Genomic DNA, 23,133 nt, shown 5'->3' on the forward strand with positions numbered 1-23,133 from the left:
CAGCTTACACGTGCTGGGTTGGACCCTCTTTTTCCTTCAGAGCCCTCATTCTGGTCCATGTAGACATGATAGCATCACACAGTTGCTGTAGATTTGTCGGCTACACATCCATGACGATCCATCTTCCCGATTCTCACTTTCAAGTTCAGTCTTGACCACGTATAAATGCTTAAAAGCACGAAATTACTGCCATGTGATTGGCTGACTAATTATCTGGGTTGACAAGGTGAATAGGTGTACCTAATAAAGTGTTAGTATAGTTGACTATGTTGAGAACATCTGAATCCAAACAGACAGCTTCACCTTTTCATAGAACACTTTGAGTCCAAGTCGCTCATCCTTCTGTGAATAATGAAACCATTTATCCTGTTATGACGGCTTTGGCTTCAACATCCAGGGTTTGCAGATCATTTGTCTTCCACACAAAGATTCAGATGTTCCGAGAAAATGAACCAACACCAGTGTAAAACAATGATTTGATATTTTATTAAAAAGTAAAGACATAACTTGCTTGTCAAAGCTAGCCCATTTTTTGTTTTTTTTTAAATCACAAAGTTTACAGACGGACGGCAGTGATGTCAGCCTCATCAGCTCAGCACAAATCAAACAGGGAGAACTACGGTCTTCATCCATAGCCTTTATTGGAAATTCTTTACAAGTGAATCCTCAGAACTTGCCCAAACCCAGCTTTTAGAGACTATAAATATATATAAAAAAGGAGGTGTAAAAGGATTTTGCAGTTGCTCCAAGTACAAAGAAAGCATTTACAGCCAGATCTCATTCTGAGAAGGGCAGTTTGCTCATTTGTTGACATGTCAATTTTTACAAACATTGTTGACGGCTGTTAATCGTGTCAGGAAGCTGAATTTAAACAAAAACAATACGGGGCGAAAACAATCAGTGGCCGAAAGAAAACAGGAAAGTTTCGATGGTAACAGCACTAGAAATAACACGGGCGAACGGCACAGCACAGTACAGACAAAAGAGGGCGACCCAGCCACTGCCACATCAGTATACAGGTAATATATACACACACACATTTGATGGCAGGCAACCAAATAACTACACATGGTCTTCTGCACACTAAGAGCTAAAATATCCCAGCACTATGAAGCTCCCCTGCAGTGACAGGCAGGTGGTACAAGAGTACAGCTAGCAGCACTGCCGCTGAAGTACTTGGAAAATGCTGGCACCAGAGTAATAAAAGTGCAGGTATAGAGCGCCACCTGGTGACCACACCAGGAGATGTGCTAGAAAACCTTTGATTTACCTTTAAAGAGCTGCTTTACCCCAAGTCTGAGCTACTAATCTAATTGAGCTGAACCACAACGCTCACTGTGTCACAAAACGTAAAAAAGGAAGATTTCTGCTGTTGACTATGCGAGAAGTAAAAGAACTCGTGGCACGTTCTGAAGAGAGCCCCGTTTTAAAACCTTGCAAATTCCTGGGTACTATTTATTATTTACAAATAACCAAATAAAAAGTGCAAAAATTATCAAAGGTTAAAAAAAAATGCCCATTTGTCTTAACAAACATCACATCTGCTGCTTTTAAACACTGTTTACAAATGTTTACGCACATAATTTCAAATATAGTATGGTCCTGCAGCTGCTGGCATATTAAGTGTACTTTACACAGGAGGAGTGCAAACTGACGGATCATTTGAGGTACCTTTAAAGTGGCAGGGCACTACAGAGGGGGGAAAAGGTTGAACAGCTCTACAAGCCGACAAAGAGGGGGAGACTCAGAGTCCGTCCCTGATAACATCTTGGCACCAAAAGCTGGGATGAAGCTTTTTTTTTTTTGTTTGTTTTAAACCGGTGAAGTGATTGGACTACAAAGCCCCTTTCAGACACAAGCTCCTTTCCTTCTAATGGCTTCACATCACACATTTCGCGTTTTCTTTCTTGTGATTGATAAATTAGCCAGCGAACATGTGGCTTCACCGCGAGATCTCAAGGCTTCTTAATAAGGATTTCGCAAACCAGTGGTCGCCATCACGGTAGCTACATCCAACTTCTAAACAGTCTGTGGTTGCTAAAAATGTCCCGGGGCTCTGTGAAGCCTGAAAATTGACTTAGTGCTGTCACTAACAAGATTGAGGAAGCTGAGAATCTTGTGTCTGAAAAGGAATTTTGATTTGCAGTCTCAGCCCAGCTTTGAATGAAAGATTTAAACCTGGGCTAGGAGGGAAAAAAAATATATATATATATATATTTATTTATGTATGCATATGCTAAATCTAGTAAAATCCTATGGTGTTTATCTATGAACATGGAATTAACCAAAGATTGTAAGCAAGATGCTTCACAGAAAGAGCAATTTACAAGTGACGGCTATCAGCAGACTCCTAGATTGTTTGTAGACACACCAACACGATCTGTTAGTCAGCGACTCGTCACAGATGCTTGGGGGGGGGCAGAGAGCTAGCTGGACTCATTCCTGAAGCACACCAGTAAAGCCAGGTCTCAACTAAGTGCGAAGACAAGTCCCTCTGATTACACTGTACTCACGTTTGGAGAGGACACAAAGCAGTTCACAACATTTAAGTCAAATTACACTTGTGTGTGAGGTTGTCGACTTTAAATCGAAGAGTCTTAAGAGCTATGAGGACCTCTCGATTATCTCAAATGTCTCATTTTTCTTGGTTTGGAAAAAAAACAAACAAAACATCACCAATATTAAACATGTTACAAATATATATCAGTTTTCTTCTCTTGTTTTTCCAAAATATGAGCATAGACTTATTAACACGAAAAAAAAAAAAAAAAGTCCTTCTGAGGATTAGGTCCCGCTGGCTGTGTGAGGAGGAGATGAGGCGCTCGTGGTCATCGTTCTGAGGAGCAGGACAGAAATTTTTAAAGCAAAGAGAGATGACAGAAAACAAACAGCACCCTGGATTTCACGAGCGTTTCTGTCTCTTGGAATGTCGCTGCTGGTTTGACCGGTCCTCGTCGCTGCTCGCTGCCTCGTTGTCGATCCGGCCCCTGCGCTTACGAGTTCTTCGTGTTTCCCGCTCGCCGTCGCTATCCTGCTCCCTGTAATCCTTCCTGCCCGAGGTGGCAGAGGTTCTCTTACTTCTCCTCCTGCCATCGTCATCATCATAATCATCATCATCATCATCATCATCATCATCCTCCTCCTCCTCCTCCTCATCTCCATCCACCTCATCATCCTCTTCCTCCTCCTCACTCTCGCTGTCGTCATCCTTCTGTCTTCGATCATTTCTGGTTGTTTTCCTCGCATGAGATTTTCCATTTGCCATCTTCTTCTTGGGCTCTTCTTCCTCTTCCTCATCTTCTTCCTCCTCCTCCTCCTCCTCCTCCGATGTTGCAGGAGCTTGGTAGGCACGCTTGCGGGAACGCCGCCGGATGTAGCTGAGACCAGGCAGCAGCTTCTGGAGCAGCTCGGTGAACGTCTGCTCCGTCTTGACCATACAGGAGAGCACGGTGCTGCCCTGCTGGTTGTACTCCTCGGCATTGGAGAAGACCAGCTTTACATCTTCCAGGAAATCCTGGGCGTGGCGGTACGAGCCCTGGCTGAACTTGCCCAGCATTGTCTGATAATCCATGGGCTGAGAGATGATATCTAGGTAGTCCTCTGCCTCTTCAGAGGAAACGGGCTCCCTGAAAGAGGATTTAAAGCATATGATGAGTGTTAGACTGGAGACCTGGGACCATAATGTGTCTCGTGTTTTATAAAAGTCGAGAAACATACATAAGGCATATTAAATATAAAAGTTTAAATCCTGTTAGACATTTATTGGAGGCAGAGACAAATCCTTTTGGGGTTGCGTCATGAGGGAGATCCAGCATCAAACATGCAGACCTACCCATTGTGGTGATCCCTTCTGAAAAAGGGAGTCACATGAGTCACGAGTGGTGAATGTGACCACCAGCTACCTTGTCTCTTCAACATGTCTGAGCAGCTCCCTGAAGACCATCCAGCATGTTTAGTACAGTAGTTATTATTACGATCATAAACTCTCAGAGGAGCAGTTCAGCCCCGCACCTTTCTCTCTCACAAATCTCTACTGCTGCCAGGTTATTAGCAGCTAATAACCAGCCATACAACCCACACCATTGCTCTGTGTAAAATAACTTGCAGAGGTCAGCGCTCGATCTAGAAGGAAATAGTGCCCAAGAGGCTCTGGGCTTTGCAGTTTTCACACTCTGTTTCTGCCGAGAGAAAACCATTTACAAAATGTGACTCAGTCTGATAAGCTTGTAATATTTCTGTGGCACACAGGTTTTTGAATGCACAAGTAGTTTCCATAGAAAAATGCTTTCCACGCTGATGGAAGCATAAATACAAAAGTACTGGTCCACCTACACATTGAGCAGTGCACCTAGGTGCCATGGAAACCATGCCACGAAGCTCCCAGCACACAACGTTTGTGCTGATGTTAATGCCAGAGCAGGTTTGAACTCTGCAGAAACTGACTCAGTGGTCTGCAACTGAGTTTCTCCTAAACACTCAAGATGACACCAGTAACAGCTGCAAGTACAAGGAGTCAAGAAACTTCACAAACCACCTTGATGCAGTGGTGACATCCTATCATAATACCACACTTACATTCAGTGAGCTCTTTAGAACAACCCACTCTTAACTCATTCACTGCCATTGACGTCTATAGACGTCAATGGCAGTGGGGAGTTACCTGATTTGAAAATGGCTGGCAGTGAATGAGTTAAATGTCTGTAGAGGCAAACAGCATCAGGCTAGGTGCCTGATTTTACACACCTGTGGCCATCAGGCTCAAAACAGCTACATTCAAAGAGTAAGAGGTGTGGCCCAACACTTCTGTCCCTATAATATCTGTAGTTTAGCTAATAGTTGAAAATGTTGTTCAGGAGTCAAAGTGGCTCCTGTTTCACATGTACTTGTGTCACATTTCTTCTTCCCTCACCTGAAAGGCCAGCTGTAGCGATATTTCATCAGCTTCTTGAGGATTTCCTCACACCTCTCCAGCTCCAGCACCTGTCTGCTCACTCCTGTCTGGGAGCTCTGTCGCACCTGCAGAGACGGCACACACAAAAGCTATAATTTTAGGACAAACGATACAAAGCTGGTCTGTTCTAAGCTCTCTGTAAACTTTGTACCAGTTCGTCGATGTCTGCAGGACTGTTGGGGCCTGTTCTCTGCTTGCCGCTCTGATTACTAGAAGAGGCCGACTTCTTTGATTTACTTTTTGAGCTTTTCTGCCGTGATGAAGACTGCTTATTTTTCTTTCTTGGTCTCACTGTGGAGGAGGAAAGACACGGAGAAGAAGCAGAAGTAGAAATTAACATGTATAATGCTGCAGTTTCTCTCATGAAATCAATCCACATCCAACTGTTCAATTCTTGGCATTTTAAGAGGTGGCTCGAAACATTCCCAGGCCACCATGATTTGAACGTTCGCCTGTCTGAGCCTCACGCTTGAATTGAGAAAGATAACTGGCTCTTAGGTGCACCGACACCTCTCTGTTGAAACTTCTAAATCATTATCCTTGACACGCAGGCCTGAACTGACAGAAGGGATCATCCTGCCACATACTCTGAGTGAAGCCACGCTGACAAAGCTTCAAAGCCAGGTCCAGACCTGAGCTGTGCAGCATCACACACAGACAATGAGACAAAGAGGACAATGGCTGAAATTCCCCATCAGCATTCCTTTCATTCTCAACCTTCAGCACCAAAGATCCTCCATTTCCAAAACAAACTCAGGTCTTAAAGCCTTTAAAATGATCCTTTCTAGACCATTAATGTCTTCACAACAATGATTAAAAAAAAAAAAAAAAAGGTATGGAAAAAATGCTAATGGTAACTCAAACTGTTGTATTCCTCACCACCTCCTTAACTGTAGGAGTGAACTTAAACTTGGTCAAAGAGTTACAATTTTTTTTTACCTAATTTTCTCTGTAAAATACTCACAGCTGTGTCCCATGGCTTTGTAGTCATTCTCTTCTTCGTCCTCATCCTCTTCCTCAGAGTCCTCCTCTTCAGACTCCTCCTCATCGTCTTCTTCATCAGAGTCTTGCTTATAGTTCCTGCAATGGAGAGCTCGCCTTTAAAGTCAGCTGATGAAGTATAGGGCAGACACATCTGGGCTTTAGTTACACTGGTTGATCCGCTGCTCTGTTTGTGGAGCACCCTGAAGAGGGTCTCCCCTTTCACTATATCCAGCTACCACACCATCAGTGGGGTGTGCGATTACTGATCACATGATTGAAAACTAATAAAATAAACAATGTGTTTGTTAGACTATGTCCTAACCAGCTGTTTCTCAGCAACTGTACAGACAGGTTAGCATTAGGGACTGGGGCACAGGAGAGATGCTTTCTGTAGTCACTAACTGTCTGAATACTTTTATGTATGTTTAAGGTGTATGTCAGCTGAAACCAGGAATTCCTTTAGCCTTTATTTATATTTTGGTTATCTTTTTCCTCCATGAATGTGGTAGTGGTAGGGTCTGTGCAAGATGGGCACTTTCAGTTATATTTTAGTCTCCTTTTGTTTTGAACTCTTTAGGGATCAGCTTATTTAAAGAGTGGAGGACAGTTACCTTACGCGGGAGCCACGTCTGGCCACAGTCGGCTGGCAGGCTGGGCACAGCCACTCTCCATTGGGAACCCGGTAGAGAGCCGGTCGCAGGCAGAACAAGTGGAAGGCCTTGTTGCACTCATCACAGAGTATAAGTTTCTCATCATCACCTGGAAGAGATCAGCATCAACCATAAGGCCTTTTCTTTTTAATTTTAAAGCCTTAAGTTTTATTCTGGGTCTTTTTAGCAGCCCCACATATTTCCACCTCAACTCTTTTGCTTTTCCTGACCTTCAGTGTATCAACAGCTCAGCAAATCTCTTACATGTTTTCTACTGTCATCTTATCACTACAGGTTCACCTGTCGGCCTGCGGAGTGGTTGGCTCCGTATGTAGATCTGCCTGACACTACTACTCTGATGTGCTTTGACCCTGCAGTTGCTGCCCTGCCTGGATCTACACTCCTCCAACTTCAGCACAGATGGGTTCTCCCAGAGCACTAGACAGGAGGGCAGAACATCATTTGGCAAGTGCAAAATGCTTCACTTTAACCTTTATGAAGTTTACATGCAAATTAACACCATAATAATCTGGCAAATTCAGAGTGAAACCAGATAATAGTGCAGTTTTTGTTGTCCTCTCTGGAATTTGAACTGTGCGTAATCAATAATGCTCCCATCAGCTGCTAATAACTGGTGATGTGTGTTCTCCCACACAGAGCGGGGCAACCGTGGAAAACATTTCTAACCTTTCCTGCGACAGACTTTGCAGCGAGCGTTCTCAGCAGACATGTCCCACTTTATGCAAGCGTCCAACATTCCCAGCAGCACGTGCATGCGGGAAAATGTCTGGGCCTCTCGGATAGCGGTCTTCCACTTCTCCACTGCTGTTGCTACCTTTGAGGAGAAGTAAACATTGAAAATAAATTAATTGGTTTTGGGGGTTTTTCAACATTTTTTACTTTATTATTTGTTTTAAATATCAAAAATCAGAATTTCAGTTTCAAATGAATAAAACTTGACCCTGATTTGGCTCCATACTGCTTTAGCATCAGAGTGCTAACAGTTCATCTCTTTCCTCTTACCCTGGCCTCTTCTGCCAACCGCTTCTCCTCATCCACCTCTTCAGCCTTGCTGCTTTCCTCTCCTGCTTGCTTCTTCTTCTTCTTCTGCTTAGGAGCCATGAACCCCTGCAGGAACTTTTTGATTACACAGGCCTGAATGGTGATGATGCACTCGCCAAAGTCTTTCAGGCTCTCCATGTCTTTCAACTGTGACAAGAGGATGAAGCAGACAGAGAATTTCAATTCAAAACACAGACGGCATGCCCAGTAAAGTCACAAAACTTCCCCGATGGGTGCTTCATGAGGAAAGAGCATCTCTCTAGACCAGTTAAACATCTAAGTACAAATGTTTCATGGAGATCATACTCCCTTAAAATTTACAAAGCATACAGAAAGTAATATTTGTTAAATCAGCTCCTCTATATTACAAGTAATCCGTTTAGAAAAAAGGTTAAGGACAGCCTGATGCGTTTTAAGAAAAATAAGCACAATTTCAACAATATCAGGTTTCCAACCTGCAGTGAGTCCCAAAATCTTCACATGCAGAGTTTCGGTAACTAAACTAAAAACAGTATTTTACATCTTTATGATTGAAATAATTTGTGTTTTTAGAAGGACATTTACACTTTTGTGCTGTAGGCCCACACTGGCATCGCCACACCAGGTTTGGCAGTGAATTTTATTGAAAAATTTGAGTAATTAAAAATGACCAAGCATTTCTTACACCCTGGAAAGCCAATCAGTGGGCTGTTCTGACCCCACATTTGTTTACACCGTGGCTTTTAATACTTACACTAAACATTTCAGAGCCTAACTGTGTACTTGGTTCTACCATATATGCCTTCCACACTGAACATGATTTCAAAACATCTGTTTTCTTGCACTAGTTATCTGTCTAATCAACCACTATGTCCCATGCCCATTGCCTGATAGCCTGAACAAACACTGACTACATGCTGTGCCCTTTTAGTAGAATTTAAACACAGATTTTCACTAAAGACTGGGAAGAGTCACATTTTCAAACTGTCTGACTATTCACCTTGTCCTCAATGTCCACGTTATCGTCCAGGTACCCGAGGCCGCCCTTCTGCAGGCGTGAGGCTACTTCCTGGATGTCGCTACGCAGATATTTGAGTAGCTCTGCATAGCCGTCACAGGTCCTGAGGCCGAGCCTGGCTTTCCGGGTCAAATGGATGGAGTGGAGTATTTCCTGATACCTGACACAGTGAGAGGTATTTGACATTATCACCACTGCCACCATAAAAATCATAGAAATGAACTACAGACAAAAAAAAAACCAAAAAAAAAAAACAACTGAACTTTGCAGTTTTATGTGGGTTAAAACAGTCTCTTATAATACTGCATTCACCTGCTTTGTATATTTGACTTTAGTTCGCTCTCTCTGACCCCCTGAGAATGAAGACTCTCCACCAGTTCCTCCAGCTCAGCTGAACTGTCACATATGAACCTGAAATCAGAAGTGAAAATGAGGAGAAGATCAATTAAACAAAAAGGATAAAATGCATCAAATGAAAGTGAAAAAGGAAAATAAGGACAGACATAGACACCTACCAAAGGTTCTGTCCCTGTTTGGGAACAGTAGTTTCTATACAAACATCTGGTGCTGCTCCCTGCTGGGCTCCTTCACTAACAGCACCGTCTACACTGCCATCATCTTTTTCAGTTCCTGCAACATAAATAATAATTTAGTGTCTCGAGATAAAGCCATGTGTGGAAATTTGTTTCTCAAAAACACACATTAACTACCAATTATGTGCAAACAAGCCTGCACACAGAGCAAACAAAACCAGACAGAAACAACTGGAAGAAAAAAAAATATATTTTTTATTTTTTTATATCAGTTAATAAAAATATTTGCATTATTAGATCTAAAGAAAAACAAACATTTTTCAAGAGAATGTATTTTTGCTTACCTTGTGAATCAGGAGCAGGGGCTGCCTCACCGTCCTCCTCCTCTTCTACCTCAGGCTCAGCTGGTTTTTCCTCTGGTGGAGGGGTGAAGCTGTAGTCTATGCTTTCATGCACCCAGCCTTTCTCGATGTACAGACCAGGAACCACATCAGAGAAAAGCCAGAATCTGCACAAAAACATCACGTATGGTTACAATTTACCAAAGTGCTTCTGGTAAATATGTTGTTAGTCTTTTAATTTTGAAAGACTAAGAAACAGGTAAAATGTCCAGAAATTTTGTGATACCCATTAATTTATGACATTTACAATACATCCCTGACTAGGGATGTTCCTGGGGACTAAATTCTTATTCCCTAACCTGACTAATCCACTATTCTAACACTGAGAAGCAATCAGATAAAGTCACATTTGAGACCAGTTTAATGAACAATGTCAGAAGCTCCCTAAAAAGGCATTTGAAAAAAATAATTATTAATACTTTAAATGCCAACTTAACCTCTGAAAAATGAATCAATTGCGACTGAATAGTGTGGCACATTTTGAATCATTCATAGTGCACAGCACATTCGTTTACGAATATAACCCGCGCTACAAAAATTTAAATTTAAAAAAAAAAAAAAAAAAAGAAACAATCAGTCATCCATCAATTTTTTCCAGACTTCTGTCCCCAGCCACCTCCCTCAGCTTAACTGGGCATAAACCGAGAATACCGAGGCGTTCCCAGGACAAACAAGAGATGCAATCTCTACAGCATGTCCTCAGTCTACCAGGGTCTTTGTCCTGGCAGGACACGCCCAGAACACCACACCAAGGAAGCAACCACCTCTGCTGGCTCAGTTCAATGTGGCAGAGTTATAGTTCTACTCTGAGTCGCTCCCAAATGGCTCCTCATTCTATCACTAAGGCAGAGCCCATCTGTCCTTCAAAGAAGTCTCATTTCTATTGTTTGTATCTGCGACTCATTCTTTCACCTTCAAAATAACTAACAATAATATGCTTTAAAGAAAAAAAGAAAAAAGATCAGGCTTAGATTATCTGATTTGTCTTCAATGATGTCAGGCTTGCAGCGCCATCTAGGGCAAACAGCTGCATGACATTTAGGACACAGCACTTTACCTGTAAACAGTTTCAATTAAATTAATGACTGGTATATCTGGTGCAGACGATTTCATCTGTGAGCAGACATGATGTTTTGGCTCACTGAGTTAATTCCTCATGTTAAGTACCAACCTGTTGTGATTTCTGTCGGTACCCAGAGGAGTCCTGCGCATCACTTGTCTCGCTTTGGTTATTCCATCCTGAAAAGCCCTCTCGGCAGCCGCCCTCTGTTTACGCATCCGCTCCTCTTCAGCCTCCTTCTCCATGCGTTCTAAAAGGAATAATAGTAACCAAAAATAAATAAAGCATACTATGTAATGAATCAAAGTTATAATTAGTATCAATCTTGCTTAAAAACTGTACCTTTGTTCTGTCTGTCCATCTCCTCCTTCTCCTTCTTAGCCTGCATGGCCATTAGTCGCCGGCTCTTCACTGAGCTGATCATGTCCTCTGGTTCTGGCTCAACCTTTACTTCCTTCTTGACCTCTTTTTTAGAAGACCCTTCTTTTTTCTTCTCACCTTTAACCGCATGCAAAACACAAATATGTTAATACAAACAGACACGTGTTGTGCGAGACTTCAAATACACACTAGACTTGAAAGGCATCTACTTTCTCTGACAATTCTTAGGGTAAAATGTAGATGAACAATTTAGAAACTGTGTGTAAAGTACACATTTGATTCACAGCAATATATCGAGACTGGTAAAACTGATGATCCCTCCTACCTTTGTTCTCCATCTCCTTCCGCCTCTTCTTCTCGGCCCTCTTGCGGTCATTGGCCTCTTTCAGCATTGCCAAACGCTCCTTCCACAGCTCAGCTGACCGCTGCTGCATTGCATCAACATGGTCTTCCACAGAGTACGTCATCAGGATCCGGTGGCACAGCGCCACTAACAGGGTGACTTTCTCCTCGGGGCTCAGCTCAAACACCTCGGTTGTCTCGAGTTTATCCAGGAACTCGCTGGTCACCACATCGTCATATCCACCCATGGCCCCAGAGTCTTCTGAGCCCTGGCCGCTCTCCTCACCGTGAGCGTCACATGGTCGCAGGCACAACCGTGCCAGCTCGGAAGCTGAGTGCATAGTCAGAGGAATCTCAGATAAGGGCATGTCGAGCTCACTGTAGCCCTCAGCCAGCTCATCCTGCAGTAATGTTTGGAGCAGCACCACCAGCACACGGTTTAGATAAAGGAAGCCAGACCGTTCCCCAGCCAGCGCTTCCATCAGAGCCGCTGCTGTGATGGGATACTGGTCATTTGGCATCAGCAGCCCTGAGTAACAGTGAAGGAAGTCCACAACCATGGCCACATTCCCAAACAATGTGTTGGGCAACCCCTCAGGCATGTCCACAAGCTTGAATGCAGGCAGAGGCTTGCCACCTTCGATCTCCTGATCTTCGTATCGGCGCGACTGTTCACGGCGGACCAGCATCTCCTTCTCTCGTCTCTCCTTGGCCTTTTCTCTTAACTTCTCTTTGAGTTCCTCACGCCTCCTCTTCATCTCTTCCTTCTTTTCCTCTTCACTCATGGCTGCCCATCGCTTCTTCTGCTCCAGAAGCTCCCAGCGTTTCTGCACTAGCTCCTTGAGTTCCTCTGGCAGGCGACTACGATCATCTGGGGACAAGGTCTTGGCAGCTTTGGAGATAAGGGATGAAAGGGAGTTCTTCTTATCCTCTTTACCCTTGTTCTCCTTGTAGTAACGAAGGAGGTGGAGAGCCATAGGGTGTAGTGGCTTCCCAAGTTTCGGTGTACCAATGCCAGAACTACGAGCTCTCTTCTTTGGGCTTCCTGCAGCACCGCTCTTAGCCAGATGCAGTAGAGTCATCTGCTTCATCTTTGGCCCCTTAGCACCAGCTTTACCGTCCTTTTTGGATGCTTTGAGAACATTGAGTTTCTTCTCACCACTCTTTCCAGTTTTCTTTCCTTCTTTTTTGTCCCCTGACTTTTTGCCAGACTTCGGAGTGGAGGGAGCAGAGCCTTTACCTTCTCCTTTCTTAGGGGTTCCTGAGTTCTTTACCTTGAGTGGAGAACCATTCATTTTTATTTTCTGAAATACAACCAAGGAACCATTAAACATAACAGTGACGTTTGAGGGATACCTCATAAATGAAATTACATTTCACCATGTACACACAAGCTGACTAACCTGCATGTGGCCCCAGATGGTGGGACTAAGGGGCATGCCTAAAGCATCTTTCTTCTTTTTCTTCTTCTTTTCTTCCTTCTCATTGCCCGAATCTTCTCCTGGAGTGTCAGCAGTCTTGAGCTTCTTGTTAGGCTTACCCTCTGGAGATGACAAGCTCTTGCGCTTCGTGGAGGGATTCTCTGCCAAGAACTTGAGATGTACACAGGAAGGTGAGTCAAGAACATGCAACACTTAAAAAACTGATTTAAATAATGAACAGCAAAATGAAATAACTAAACTTACCTTGTGTGGATCGAGAAGAAAGTCGTTGAATTTGCTGGGCAGGTTAAATTTTTTCACCAGTTCATCTTCAACCACCCAGGGAGCACTTTCTCCCATGCCCAGCCTTAGAGCATAGTGTCTGATGAAGTAGCGCATGATCTCCTTGGTTGGAGGACGCTCTGTTCTATAAAGACTGTCCGCTGGGACGTCACAGATCACCTATGACACATGTTGGAAATTTAGAGTCCAGTTTTTCTTAAAATCACCAAGTCTATTGTTCACAAGTATATGAACCTTAAGTATAACCTTTTATACTCTAAAAATAGAACACACTCCACACACCATTTCTTGAGTGATGATGTAAAAAAACAAAACAAACCTTGTCCTCATTGATGAGCTTTACATCATACTTATGAGGAAGGAATTTAGGCATTGCCCATTTCTTCCTCTCTTCTTTCATGGCAGTGGGTAGTTTCCTCGGAGAACGTCGTGCTCTGTCACCTAAAAGGAAGCCAAATATCATATATTGAACAAATACTGTATAAATAAACAATTTTAACCTGCTTATCCAAGCAGCATTTACAACATGTTCTTAATTTTATCCACGATGCAAGATTTCGCCTCCTAAAACTGATTGGCACTCACTCAGACTCTCCCTCCTGTTCTCCTCTCGGGGAGGAGGCTCCTTCCTCTGGTTTTCCTGGCTTGCGTTCTCCTTGTCGCTGGATGGAGAGTCACAAGCACCTTCAAGTTTCTTTTCCCCAGATTCACCCTCTGTGTTTTCCAAGGGGTGGATCTTTACCACTGTCACTCGCAAACTTTTCTCCTTCCCCACCTGAAGCCAAGATGTAAGATTTGACATTATATGAGAAATTTTACACACACACTATAACTTTTAATGCAGTAAATTATCAGGTTACAAAAAAAAAAAAACTGACAATATCATAAGATTGACATTACAGACAAGTTTAGAAATGTAATAAGAGTAAGCTGTCAAACTGACCAGGAAGTCGCACTCTTCACCCACAGCATATTTGGTGAGGATTTCCACCCAAGCCATCTCAACCAGTTTGTCTAAAGACACTGTGTTGTGGTGAACCATCTCAAGGACTGGTTTCTCAAACCACTTTGGATACTCCTCTTGAAGCCTGCACACACACACACACACACACAAAGTGATCAATGGTTAGTTTATAAAAAGGTAACAAGTGTGACACTGTCTTGCAGCTCCATCGTTCTCTGTTCACAGGGGTTGTGATGCTAACACAGAGTTCATCATCACATGATTTGTTTTACTTTGCTTAGATCTGCAGTGCAGAAATCAACCTGTGATAGACACACCATGACCCTGAACTGTAATAAGCAGAAGAAAATAGATGGATGGATCGTTTGCCGAGGGTTGCCAGTAGGGGGAGTAGTTTCTCTTGGCTGACATAATTAGAGCGTAAATACTGTACAGCTCATGATCCCGACTTACTTCAGCTCTGGGCTGCTGAGCACTGCTCTTCCCAGTCTCTGCTGTGACATCTCTTTGGGCCATATTTATTTTTTTGTTCTCTCTCTTGCTAAAAGGACATAGTGATCCCATATGTCAATACATATTTCAAGTCAAGTGGACCGAAAGAGATGAGTTGCACCATTTTATTATTTTCCATAGGTTCAGGATAAAGGAACTCAGGCCCTTGCAGATTCAAGGATGACTGAGTCACTCGCCCTCTAAATAGACTGAGAGGAGGAGCACAAGATTTATCCAATCATAGCAAAGCAGTAAGCCTTGTGACCTTCACTGGGGTTGTATGGTTCCCTTCTTTGTTGATACCATGAACTTCTGTTAGGTGACTACTGTGTATTTCTTGCACAGTCCTTCCACATAAGTAGGTGTGGTTTTTACAATCAGAGATTTATGCAAACCAGGTTTTACTGGACATCTGAATACAAAGGGCAGGACCTAAAGAATTGAATCTATGCATTTTCACTCACTCAACAGCCTTTATTAAAAGTGCATACTCTGTTTGGTCTGAAATCAGCATAGTAGACCAACAGAGCTTTCACAAGTTAACATGGAATAATGAATGTGCACGTGCAACACTGGATGTAATACTAACAGTTCAGTGACTTCTTGTTCCTCCTCCCATGCCTCTTTGTGAGTGAGCTGGCTGCTTCCAGTGCTCTTGCATGTCCAAATGCGTTCATTATATCGCTGTAGGCGGGCCTCGTACTCTCTGTGTACATTCGGTCAAGGAAGTTACATCATCCAAATGTTTTCCTATTTAGGGTTTTGTTTACGCACAACAAGCAAGATGCAAGTCAATAAAATTCCATCATGACATTTAACATCACTGAGCATAATGAGAGGTAAAGAGACCCAGCATAAACACATTTCAAAACAAATCATCTGAATAGTCCTGTCCTAACAAGACAAGGAGAGGGTTAGGGACGGGAATGAATAATGATTTCAGAGAAAGTCAGAAAGATCAGTTGGATGCTGTGTAATGGAGTATACTACATTTCCATGGGTACTCTAACAACATACCAAGTCAAATTCCCATAGATGGGACTGTTTGACAGCGTAGTGGTTCACAAAGCTTTATTAAGACAATAAAAATGGATAATAGAGTTTAGACACCCGCATAAAGTCAAATATCATAATCGATTATCCATATCAGCATATTATGAACACTTAACACTAGCTACGTGTGTCACAGCAGGTTTCATAACCTTGCTGACAGTCGTGGACCTTTAAGAGCTTAAAGCCTTCATGTGAACGTTTTAACAACGTGGTAAAGTTCTCCAATTGTGACAACAGAAGAAACCAAGCTAACAACAAAATGCTGTCATAAGTCACTGAACACCTTTCAGTCAGCCCAAAATACGAAAGTAAGTTAAAGCGAAACGGACTCTGAGAGGCTTCTGTGCTAGCATTACCAGCTAACACATTACCAGCCGGGGAGCGGCGTCAGTCTGGGCTATTGTGACATAATGGGATACCTAACGTTAGCAACTGGCTAGCTCACCCTGTTAGCATTGCCAGCAGAACCGTAAAACATGAAAGTGAAAGACTCCTTTTCGCCCTTCTCTACAGTGACGTGGTATTTACAGTCATATATTTAGCTCGGTTAGGTAAAAAGCTAACTAATAGGTAAAATTATTTAATTACCAGAAACAGCGGAGTGTTAGCTAGCCAGCCTGTCAACCCAGAGTAAACTGTGTACATGCGGGGAAACACTTAACGGGGAGAAATGTCAGGTCAAATTCCTTGCTTTAGCCAGCTTTATAGCGTTCTACTCGTGACTATGAGCACATCAGTTCAGCTAACCAAGACAAAGCCCGCTATCCAGTCTATCGACTGGCTCGATAAGTCGAGACTGATAACCAGCATCATGTTAAAGGATACTCTTTGTTCCTGAAGGCCTCCTTGGTGTGCTCGATGATGTAGACCTCCTCTCCCGGGCCTGGTGGCTCGGCTAGCGGCTTAGCCAGCGGGTACGGTTTCCGGCCCAAAAGCGGTGCCATTTCAAATCCAGAGATGGCACAAGTGCCGAAAGTAAAAACAGATATTCTAGCAACAGACTAGCGCAATAGTACACAATGGTATGTCCTTTGCATGTATCCCAGTATTAAAAATGTCAGAGCCGACAGATAGCACGTCTCACGTTACCGCCGGCAGGCCCGGCTCTCAGCGTGTAGCAGCTAGCTTTCTAGCTAGCAGGCTGGGTTATCTCGTTGCAAAACAATAACAGTGCGCCGCTTCTCGCCGCCGGACTCATCGCACCATCCTTTGCTCTTCTGGAAGTGGTGTCAGGCTATTTTTTACGCTGCACCTTAGGTAGAAAACACGCTGGCAAACGTGTCCCCGGACTCAGTTGTTAAAGTTCAGCACCTTCGGGTGAACGTGAAAGGATGCGAACCGCACCAAAATGAAACTCACGGCAACCGTCAGTCAACAGCAGGTCTGGCGGCTGTACAGTCCCGAGCAAGTGTTCGCAAATTAGGCTTGCTCCCTTTTAAACTGTACTCGCTGCATGCTCTGAAGCTCCTTGGCGTCAGGTAACAGCGTGAGCAAGCGTTGCGAGAAAGTAACCTGAATCAGCTAAGAGGAGGTTAATTCCCTGTCGAAATGGCGGGAGTTTTCAGTCCACCGGCACTGTGCCTCATACCCTCAGAACTCTGTTTCCCCGGTAGCAAGCAGCGTCGCGCGCATGTCCCGCCCCCTCTTCGCTTTCACTGGCTGTCTCGCTGAAGCGCCATCGTCAAATTTGCCTGCAGGTTTCTCAGTGGTTGAATTGTCCTGTCTATTCTCAGTCTTTTCCGATAAACCACGCCCTCATATAATATACATGAGGCAAGAGGGTCAGCTGACGACAATAAAAATTATATAAACCGTTCAAATCAGCACTCTTAAATCATATTTCAATAGACTGAACATGGGTTTTGTCGATATCTAACGAGGAGCTGCCTTGTTCAGTTATCGAATTAATTTTTAAAACCATTGTCTGGACTCCATTTTGAATATGCTGATTAAACAATAGGTTACCCACTACTGGGAATCCTCATAGTGAATAAATCCTAACTTTGCAGGATCTTCTTCGTCTTCAGCTGCTTCCTTTAGGGGTCGCCACAGTTAACCATCTCCCCCGATTCCTAGCATACTGCTCTGTGAAGCCAGCCCCTCTGTATGCCCTCCTTAATTACGCAAAACTTACTCTGTGCTCTTCCTCTTTTCCTCCTGCCTGGCTGCTCCATGTTAAACATACATTATTCAGTTTATTTACTGTCTTCTCTGCATTTCCAAACTATCTCAGTTTTGACTTTCTAACTTTCTAAATGCTCAGCCTGTCCACGCTGTTCACCCCCAGCGACAATCTGAGCATCTTCTGCTCTGCCACCTTTTGTTAAAATGTATTTTGTTAGAGCCACCGTCTCCAAACCATACTTCAGTGAGTTAAAATGAACAGTCGCATTTATTATGATTTACAAAATGTGTTCAGTTATAAACATGGGCAAATAATATTATAGAGCAATATATATATATATATATATATATAAAAAATCATATTCTTGCATGTGATAAGCCAAAAGAAGCTTCTTCTTTTTTTAAAGGAGGGCACTGTATTTAATACACAATGGCACATCTAAAAACAGCAATTTGCATAAAGCTTCACAAATAACACCTTTTCAAAATTGCCAATAAACCTTCAGAATAAAGCAACAGCATATGGAGACATGCATAATTTCAGCTGCGGCTACCAGGAAAATCAGACAGTTACAGCAACTGCATGAAAATACACAAAGCCTGCGAAATACAGTTCAAAATGCTCCCCCCGTCCTTTTCAAGATGAAAAACGAAACACAGCATGACTTCAAATATCAATTAAAGTAGGGGGAAAATAGAAGATTTTGCAGTTAATACACATTTTCTTAAAAGCTGAATTTAAAATAAGCAATATTTGCGTATATATATGAAGAGATCCAGAATAATTGTCAAAGCTTTGCTAATCTCACAACAACTGAGGACGTGTTTTGTGTGTATTTTGACAAAACGATCATAAATAAGCTATCTCAGAACAGCGTTCTCTCCTGTGCAAATCTTCTTTAAGGGAGGCGCACCTGATTCATCCAGTTCCTCCTGTTCAATGAAAAGAAACACATTTAATTAGACTGCAATCATTTTAGGAATGATTTAACAAAGGAGCACGCTTTTTGGTCTTCTTTGAGCTCATTTTTTAACGCAGTGAACCTGGGTGTCTGGGGTGCTCCGTCTGACAGTTCCTGATGATAGAAGGTCCTCCTTGATGAGAGTGGGTGGCTCATCTGTGCCCTCCTGTCCTGAGTGAACTGGCTCTGCATCATCAAGGAGGCAGCGAGATTATATACTGATTATCGAAGCTTTCGCACCGTCACAACAAATGTGATGCAGTGCATGTTATCCACATACCATCCACGCTCTCCTGGCCGAGCATTGGAGGCTGGGAGTCTTCAGCTCGCAGGCTGGAGGCATGAGGAGGGCTGACCTGCTGCGAGCTGGAGGTGCTGCTGCTGTTATCCATTTTAGGCTGGTAAACGTCCGACAGGAAGCTCTGGTTGCTGTTTTCATCTGGCGCAGAGAGGAAGGGAAAGGCACGGAACATGAGGTTACAGCTCTTACAGCATTTTTGAAATATATATTACTGTGCATTAGTCTCGAGCAACCTCTCATTTCTTTATGAAATGAGCAATAGGTCCAGTGAATTACTGTGACATATGCAAACATACATGAAACTACAACTGAATATTTGGTATGACCACCTTTAGAACAGTACTGTTACTAATTTCTTTTAGATCGTTGTTTTAATTGAGACAGCATTAAGTACAAAACAAGTCAGCAAACCTTTTAAAAATTATTTTTAAAAGCCTTCAAACATACCAGTAAAATCCAGTAGAGAGTTGGTGTTTTCCAGGACCACATCTTTCAAGCCTCTAACTTCTCCACCGGTGGATTTGGTGCGATATATCTGACAATGGAAGTGCAATTTGTCAGTTTCAAGAAATGTAAGCAAAATAAGGTTATTAAAAAAATAAGCTACACATGACAAAAGGCCCACAACCTGCTTTGTTTCAGTCACTGGCACCCACTTGAATATACGTAAAGACGTGTCACCAACTGTCACCCATTTCTTCTCCCTGGGGATGTGATTAGTTTGATTACATTGAGACAGGAGCTCAGCAAACACCTTCCGCTTTCACCTGGTCTACAGCCTCAGTCTCTAACATGACATGCAGCATACACGCTCACGTTTTCTCTCTCCAACTGCACACAATGGACAGCTGCACAAATATCACAATGTGCCCACTAACAGGCATCGCTCACAGTGCAGGAGAGGGTTAAAACCCCCGGGGAAACGTCCGCGGGTGTTTATGGATTACACTGTAATTAGACTAACGGGACAGCGAGCCGGAATTAGCCGCGCGCCGCATGTCAGGCTGAAGCCATATTGACAGCTCTCGGCGGAAAAACTCAGCTAGCCCCGCCCCCTCTGTCAAACTGGGGCACGGGTTGGTCGGCGTCTCCGTCAATCATCTAACTTTTCCGACTGAAGTTTGTTGTGCGACGCAGCAGATATCGGGCTTCGGTCTACTAATACCTTTCCCTCCATATTGTCCCCCCGCGGATCGCTTACGTACCATTTGCGCACTTTCTCGATGGCCGCTAGCACCTTTTTGATGTCGTCTTTAGCCCGACTTCGCGTCTCAGCGCGGCCCGATCGTCCCGACATCTTGATGCTGTTATGATTCATCTACAGATGCATCTGAAAACTTCAAGACCAAGCCCCAGTCCTCCGTTACACTGGTAATCTCGCGAGATTCATTCGTCACATTTTTTTCTCCCTTTTTTGTCAGCTTCATTCTGACACCTTATGTTCACACTATATATATATAATGTACTGTAAAGACAGGCTGGGCACGTTTGATTTTATTCGTCTTTTTTTTCCATTATCCATCCCTTCTGACTATAGTGGGGGTTTCTATTTAATGTACAGTTTATTCAAATGCTGTACTTAATGACAGCTTTGAAGGCTGTAAAGTGAGACGTGGGGATTTTGTTTTCACATTAAAAAAGGCATTCTCCTAAAAAAAATAAATAAAAAATAAACCCAACATGTTGTGGGGTTGTCCCCCTGTGCAGAGCCCCTGTCACCTTTAAAGCGAGTTGTTAGCAGCTCTACTCGAAACTACACTGCTGTGCAAAAGTCTTGAACCACCCCTTATTTCTTTATATTTTGCTTCCAAGCAGCCAGACTTTCTTGTCAGTTTTTACCAGTGGTCTTTAGGAATAGCTCTCCAAGCTTTCTGAAGATCTTTCAAGCTCGTTGGGAATCAGCTATTAGGTCCAAACTGTGTACTTAAAAAAAATGGAGGAAACTGGAGAAGTGGAAGCCATCACCTAGGATCTAATGTTCGCTGGAGCCTCATCAGACATGGTCTCAGTGGAAGGGTGGTTGCTATGAGGGGAAACAGGGAGAAGTATCAAAACCATTGTCTGATTTTGATCCACCATACGTAGCACCAATGAGCCCAAACGCACAGCCAACAATGAAAAAGCATGCCTGTATAGAAAATCACACCGCCGAATGCTATGAGTCATGGATTGGCCTCCCCAGAGCCCGGATCTCAACATTACTGAAGGAGTGTGGGATCATTGTTAGAGAGGATGGAACAAAAGTCAGCCAACATCCAAATAAGAGCTTTGAATGTCCTTCAAGAAGCCTGGAGAACTATTCCGGAAAACCACTTAGAGAAATTATAAGAAAGCTTGTCTAAGAGAGTTTAAAGTTCACATATTGACTTTTAAGCTCATTAGATTTGTACAAACTGTGTTAACAATACAAATTAAAAACAAAGCAAATAAAATCCTCTCAGAACATCTTGGATCCACTGCAGTAAATACTTACGTTTATAGTGCATAAAGCTCTTTTCTTTGCTTTTGTATTGATTTTTGTATGTACTTGTTCCCACATGTAATCAACAGAGGGCAGCTTTGAGTCAGGCATTAGCAGACCTGCTCCTCCCGGCCCTCAGGGGACACAGAGCAAAGGTTGTCAGTGTGTTGATTTATTGCTGAGATAGGAAAGAATCACTGACAGGAAATTATCCTTTGTTTGCTTTGCTTGTCATCTGCAGATAGTAAAGGAGCAGAAGCAGGGCCAGCTTCTCTTTAAGCAACTTGTTTTCACTCTGCCAAGAATGAAACTAGAAACATTGTGACAATATTGTCAAGTAATGTGAATATTTTATTTATTTATGCAAGTCTGTTAACACTATCATCTTTTTAGTAAGAATGAACATAAATAGATTGAAGCCTTTTTTCAGTTAACATCAGATCAGTGACTGAGAGAGTTACAATAAACTGGATGCTGTCTAGAAAAAATAATCTCAGCGATGAAAAATCTGTATCTTAGTCTCAGACTAAACATTTCTGTGGCGTATGTTTCCAGAATCATCACATTGAATATTTTCTTTTAGTGTTTCTATATCTGTTTGACAGGACAGCTGAATGTGGGGAAGGACACAGAAAAAGAAAAATGTCAACATATTAACTGATGGCGTGGGCGGGGACTGCTAGAGCTTCAGCCAGTGGCTGACAACACAGGGAGGAGTCCCAAGGCCGTTACTAGAGAAAATATCCAAATAACAGCCCAGCATGCAGCTGAAAGTGGTCATGGTACCTACAATGGCAGCAACTTCCTGCCACGACTTTGTGATTAAAGGCTTTTCATTTTTCAGAGATTGGGAGGTTTGCACATCAGCGTCGATGACAAACACTATGAGTCAGGTGAATTTTGTGCTTTTATTTACACACAATTCCACACATGGACGTCCATCAGTTTACTCAAAGTTGTTGCCATCCAGAGGGGGCACGTACTCCTGGCTTAAAATGCAAAATATAATATTTAACTTTGGTTCATATTTAATTTTTTTTTAAAGCAAAAACATGACAAGTAACTGGTTGATGAAATATCTGCTTTTAAAAGTAAAACTAAAATATTTTGATCTTTGGCCATTTCATTGGGTACGCCTGTTCAGCTGCTTGTTAACATTTACTTAATCAGCCAATCGCATGGCAGCATCTCAGCGCACTTACGCATGTAGACTTGATCAAGATGGTCTGCTGATGTTCAAACTGACCATCAGAGGGAAGAAGAATGCTGATTTAAGTGACTTTGAATATGATGTTGTTGTTGGTCTGAGAATTTAACGAGATGTTGAGCTATTGGGATTTTCTTACACGACCATCTCTAGAGTTCACAGAGAATGGTGTGAAAAAGAGAAACTACCTTCAGAGCTCAGAGGAGGATTGCAACACTGTTTCCAGCTGATAGGAAGGCAAACGTAACAACACCTGTTTACAACCAAGGTACCATGCAGAAGAGCGTGTCTGAATGCACAACATTCAGGTACAGAAGAAGACCACACTGGATGTCACAAAAAAGAGGAAACTGTGACTCAGACTCACCAGAGAGAAATTTTGCCTCGTGTGATGAGTTGTTGGATCAGAGTTCAGCACCAGTCTGTCAAGCTAATCAAGTTTGCAGATGACACCACCGTTATCGGACTCATCTCGGACGGGGAT

General features: G+C 42.9%; 2 protein-coding genes across 5 annotated transcripts; both read right to left on the bottom strand.

Moving 5' to 3' along the window:
* Positions 1–464: 464 nt before the first annotated feature.
* baz1b (bromodomain adjacent to zinc finger domain, 1B) lies at positions 465–17,230 on the bottom strand. Of its 3 annotated transcripts, none has more exons than XM_040009558.1 (22): positions 16,420–17,230; positions 15,131–15,247; positions 14,029–14,173; positions 13,671–13,860; positions 13,405–13,526; positions 13,047–13,244; positions 12,765–12,953; positions 11,345–12,635; positions 10,981–11,136; positions 10,750–10,888; positions 9,522–9,685; positions 9,160–9,274; positions 8,957–9,055; positions 8,627–8,804; positions 7,609–7,794; positions 7,273–7,420; positions 6,886–7,023; positions 6,547–6,694; positions 5,916–6,031; positions 5,103–5,242; positions 4,910–5,016; positions 465–3,626 (listed from the first exon to the last, which is right to left on the bottom strand). In XM_040009558.1, the coding sequence occupies exons 1-22, from the start codon at positions 16,536–16,538 to the stop codon at positions 2,903–2,905; spliced, it is 4,929 nt and encodes a 1,642-aa protein (XP_039865492.1). In that variant the 5' UTR covers positions 16,539–17,230; the 3' UTR covers positions 465–2,902. The 3 variants fall into 3 exon arrangements, with proteins under 3 accessions (XP_039865492.1, XP_039865491.1, XP_039865493.1); XM_040009557.1 differs by having other exon boundaries at positions 11,345–12,665; positions 16,420–17,228; XM_040009559.1 differs by lacking the exon at positions 6,886–7,023 and having other exon boundaries at positions 11,345–12,665; positions 16,420–17,225.
* A 737-nt stretch (positions 17,231–17,967) lies between these two features.
* bcl7bb (BAF chromatin remodeling complex subunit BCL7B b) lies at positions 17,968–20,352 on the bottom strand. Of its 2 annotated transcripts, none has more exons than XM_040009564.1 (6): positions 19,798–19,986; positions 19,610–19,685; positions 19,429–19,516; positions 18,961–19,119; positions 18,763–18,866; positions 17,968–18,651 (listed from the first exon to the last, which is right to left on the bottom strand). In XM_040009564.1, exons 1-6 carry the CDS (start codon positions 19,863–19,865, stop codon positions 18,580–18,582), a joined length of 567 nt encoding a protein of 188 aa, XP_039865498.1. In that variant the 5' UTR covers positions 19,866–19,986; the 3' UTR covers positions 17,968–18,579. The 2 variants fall into 2 exon arrangements, with proteins under 2 accessions (XP_039865498.1, XP_039865497.1); XM_040009563.1 differs by lacking the exon at positions 19,798–19,986 and adding an exon at positions 20,187–20,352 and having other exon boundaries at positions 18,561–18,651.
* Between the last annotated feature and the right edge of the window lie 2,781 nt (positions 20,353–23,133).

Source organism: Simochromis diagramma, unplaced genomic scaffold (genome assembly GCF_900408965.1).
Source record: "Simochromis diagramma unplaced genomic scaffold, fSimDia1.1 OVJJ01000344.1, whole genome shotgun sequence".
Taxonomy (NCBI): domain Eukaryota; kingdom Metazoa; phylum Chordata; class Actinopteri; order Cichliformes; family Cichlidae; genus Simochromis; species Simochromis diagramma.